This window comes from Silene latifolia, chromosome Y (genome assembly GCF_048544455.1).
Source record: "Silene latifolia isolate original U9 population chromosome Y, ASM4854445v1, whole genome shotgun sequence".
Lineage (NCBI taxonomy): Eukaryota > Viridiplantae > Streptophyta > Magnoliopsida > Caryophyllales > Caryophyllaceae > Silene > Silene latifolia.
The window spans coordinates 426,810,844-426,815,053 of NC_133538.1; the positions used below are offsets into that span (position 1 = coordinate 426,810,844).

The 4,210-nt window shown below is 38.2% G+C and overlaps 1 protein-coding gene across 1 annotated transcript; it reads right to left on the reverse strand.

The window, feature by feature from the left end:
* Positions 1–747: 747 nt before the first annotated feature.
* Positions 748–1,716, reverse strand: LOC141632513 (transcription factor RSL3-like; the record flags this gene model as incomplete). Its single annotated transcript, XM_074445059.1, has 3 exons — positions 748–1,276; positions 1,372–1,437; positions 1,558–1,716. Coding segments are annotated over 3 exons (303 nt in total), but the record flags the coding sequence as incomplete, so codon positions are not given.
* Positions 1,717–4,210: the final 2,494 nt, after the last annotated feature.

Sequence of the window (4,210 nt, forward strand, 5' to 3'; positions counted from 1 at the left end):
GTTATTCCGGTGTCACTTAGCGTAATAAGTAAACTTTAGGGCCTACTTCCTTTGAGAGGAATTTTCTGATTTGGTGATGAAACTTTAACTAAAACAGGAGATTAAGAAACCAAGTAACCCTAGCGCAAGTGCCGAACTAGACGACTGTACAATTATAGATGCGGATGATTTTAAGTCTAAGTTCCAATGTTTGTGCAACATATAGAAGCAATGCTTGAAGAAATTGATTGTATGCTAAGTTTAGATTATTGAGGGGAATAGGAAGCAATGTGGTACTTGTGATTCTTATGAACATTTTCTTCACCTAATTTAAGATCATTAGACATTGGTCATTCAATTTGGTAGGCTGAAGAAGTTGAAATGGAAGACATAGATGAGCTGGTCTTGGACATTGATTGCTATGATAAGGAGAATCCACTGGCAGTGACCGAGTATATCAATGATATCTATGCCTATTACAAGAAAGTGGAGGTGAGCTTATGCTAAACTGAACATTGTTTTTAAGAAATTATGATAATTTCTCTTCAATTGTTTGTTTGTTTAGACAAAGAAAGAGATACTTAATATTCTGATATGAATTGCAGAGTACTAGTTGTGTAATAAGCTCACAATCCTAGAGAAACGCACATTCCTAGGAAATTGAAAAAATCTCTAATATTGATATTCGGCCAATTTGAAATTTAAAGAGTATTGCACTTTGTAAGTTTGTATGGATAAAACTTGCTCTTAATAATGACAACGGAGTAATTCTTTGCACATGTTCGATTAAAACTCATATGGAGAGAAGTTTGTCTTACACTTGCTTAGTTGCTAGCCAACTTTTATCAGCTCTCTAGTCTCTTCTAATAGTAGCACTAAGTTCGATTAAAACTCGTTTCAAGCAATAAGTTTCAGCTGCTATTACCAGGGCTGCCCATAATGACACCTATTAACTTCAGTGTGATCTGTGCCAAAATAGTGAGCCATCAGAACCGCAGCAACATGAGGCAGCAGGGAGTTGATAATGAAGAACACGTGTACTAGCGAGACGGACATAACAACATTGGCGTTACGAAAGCGAAAGAGGACCATATAATAGCTGATCAGAAGGGCAGCCCAAATCCACCGTGCTAAATCTTCACAGATTTGGTGCCGAACCCGACTCCGCTGCAAACAATCACCAAACAAAGACAGTAAAGTTAGATGAGGAAAAATTTGTTTAATATGTTACCTTAATTTGAAGCTGTAAAAACTTGACATAGTGCATAGCTTCCTCCAGCAAAGTACTGATATCAACCTAAATTCAACCAATCAAAGAAGTCGACTTTGTTAATACGAATTTTCTAACGCGTGCCCTGAATATTTTCACCCGTGTGTTTTTCAGTGATTTACCTTAGTTCCATTAGGCACAAGGGTCTGTAAGATCTTCAGTCTTTCATTAATCCTTTCTCTTCTTTTCTGAATTATGGTACAATACAAACAACAAAGGCTAATAAATCATCTACTACAAGAAAACGATCATGTTTCGAAAACAATACAGACATTTAATGATCAAAATCGAGATAAGAGGTGAATTACCCTTGCATATAGACTCTGAGGATCAGTGGCAGAACCTCTACTGGCTCTTGTTTTACCATTAGAATTAAGTGCCACGGCAGCAGCTCCTTTCGAGCTGCAATCATCCTCTAAACTCCCATTGCTCGTGCTCTGTGACGTCACCCAATTGGACTGGCTCCCGCGTTATATCAGCCTCGTATACCGCATTCATGTCTCTCACTGCCTTGTAATTATCAGCCGCCACAAACATTCCGCAGACAATCTTGTAAGTTAATATCATTACGCCCACAATTACTATAAATGCGGTTGGCGAGAGTCCCATATAATCACGTATAGCTTCAGTTACGATCCCGTAGAGATGTCTTAATCCAACTATTTGCATTTTATTTTTTCAAACACAGAGGGGCAACTAGTTTATCCCGTTTTCAAACCAACCACAACGGAATAGCTTCTTTTACCCAGGAAATCAAGTGAATTAGGGGCTTTATGGAATACAGATACACAATGAAACTTGCATATTGGAAATAGAAAGAAATAGGGGTTACCAAAGAGATAAAATTGCAAATCAGAATAAACATATTCCGTAAGATTTATACCATTAAAAGACCAACTAGAATCAAGAGATGAGGAGAGAGTTGCAGTTGAATAGTTGGGGGTTTGTTTTGAAATGAGGCGGCGCAAATTGTACAAAGTAGACCCAAATATTAATTACTCTCAACGACTTACACTTCTCCTTGAAAGAGTTGCTCGTAATTATTGGATTCTGAGTAGTTTTCTTACTATTCTAAAATTCAGTAACTAGTTTTTTGTGCTTTTAGCGTCTATTTGTCACTTGTCAGTGATAAGAAATCTGCGAGTTTCAGTTAAATATCTTAAAATTTGACGCAAGCCTTTTCTTTTCTTTCATTTGTTTAAGTTCTTATGTGTGAATTACTATTGGTGGGAGCAGTTGTCACCCAAGGAATACTCAGTACAAAGTCCTCAATTGCAATATGTAAACCCCCCGCATTTTCAACTGAAGGAGGTTAAAATTGAAACACTATGCGTGGTGTTTCCTGTGTTCGAACTACTGGAGTATTTGCTTAGGAGTTATGTTTCACTTCAGCAGATGGTTTTTATTGTGGGTGCTAAAGCCACTACTATTACTGTGTTTAAGGAGCAGCCAACGTTCAGGAAGTGGCAGAATATCAATCCGGCTGTAGAATTGATCATCATTTAAATTCTACTTGTCTAATACACGAGGGTATTCATACGACTCCGCTACTTAAAAGTCGTCCATTTCTCTACTTATCTAATATGTAATCCCCATAACAAAAGCACAAGCACAAGCACAAGCACAAGCACAAGCACAAGCACAAGCACAAGCACAAGCACAAGCACAAGCACAAGCACAAGCACATCTAGACAATTACTCCATAGCATATATAAAGCAGTAAACTCTAGGAATCGACACTACTGTTTAAATAAGACAATAATCTTCAATTATCTTTGCATACTTTAAATAAAATGTTAAAATTAAACAAGTATAGATCAAACCTTGATTTAATGGCGGAAATACTCCTTATAATTGCTGAAAACCCGACGAAATTCCCAAATTCACATCTAAAATCGACCAGAAATCGGTTCTAACTTGAAACTAGAACCCCCAGTTCGATCAATAATTGATAAACGTGAATAGGAATAGAGGAATTGAAGGTTAATTGTAGAAATTGAGAAGAATTTATTGCTGCTACTCTATTTTTCCCCAAATTTTAGGGTTTGTCTGATGCATTTTTTGGCTGGAATGGAAGAGAAACGAGAAACGAGAAACGAGAACGAGGACGATTTTTGTTTATTAATAATGCCAAGCTTTTTTTATTTTTCTATTTGATCTTAGTCGTTGGTTTCCTTGATCCAATGGCTGAGATTTCCAAACTCACAACTCACCGTAAGAACCAAACTCACGATATATATATATATATATATATATATTTAGGATCGGGTGAGAACGAACACTCAGTGAGAACGGTGAGAACGAACTAACAAGTCTATTATTAACAAACGACACTATGAGTCTATCACCCATATTAACACCACGGTCCACGATACTATCACCCATTATAAACAACACATTGCCAACTAAAACCTTATTCATCCCCATCGATCAACCTCAACTACCATAAATCCAACGAACACCACCATCGCTGACCCCGAGCTCTGGCCAGACCGTCGTTGTCAGTGAGAAAGTATACTCTTACAGTCAAGAAGCTGGCAGAGAGACCGCCATCGTCGTTGTCCTTATCCTGTATCTCACATCTTCTTTAATCCGCATCCCAAATCGGTGACAATGACTGATCGGAAATGATAGAGTCGCCGGTCTTGATCCGTTTGCCGTCGGGATAAGCAGATGAATATTGGGGATGTGAAAAGTTCTGGTTTGAAGTGTGATCGAGAACGCGTGCTTATCCCATATTTGACATGTCGAAGATGCACGATGTGGTTGATATCGACAACGACTTGAGATATGATCTTGTGGTTTGTTGACATCGAATCTCCGGTCTCTGACTCATCGTGCTGCCATCGAATTGGTGAACAGTAGACGGCAAGTCGCTGTCGACAACTACCTCACCTCCTCCTCTTCGTTGGTTTTCCGTCAATTTCGATGCATCTACACTAATTTTTTATGTATCTAGCC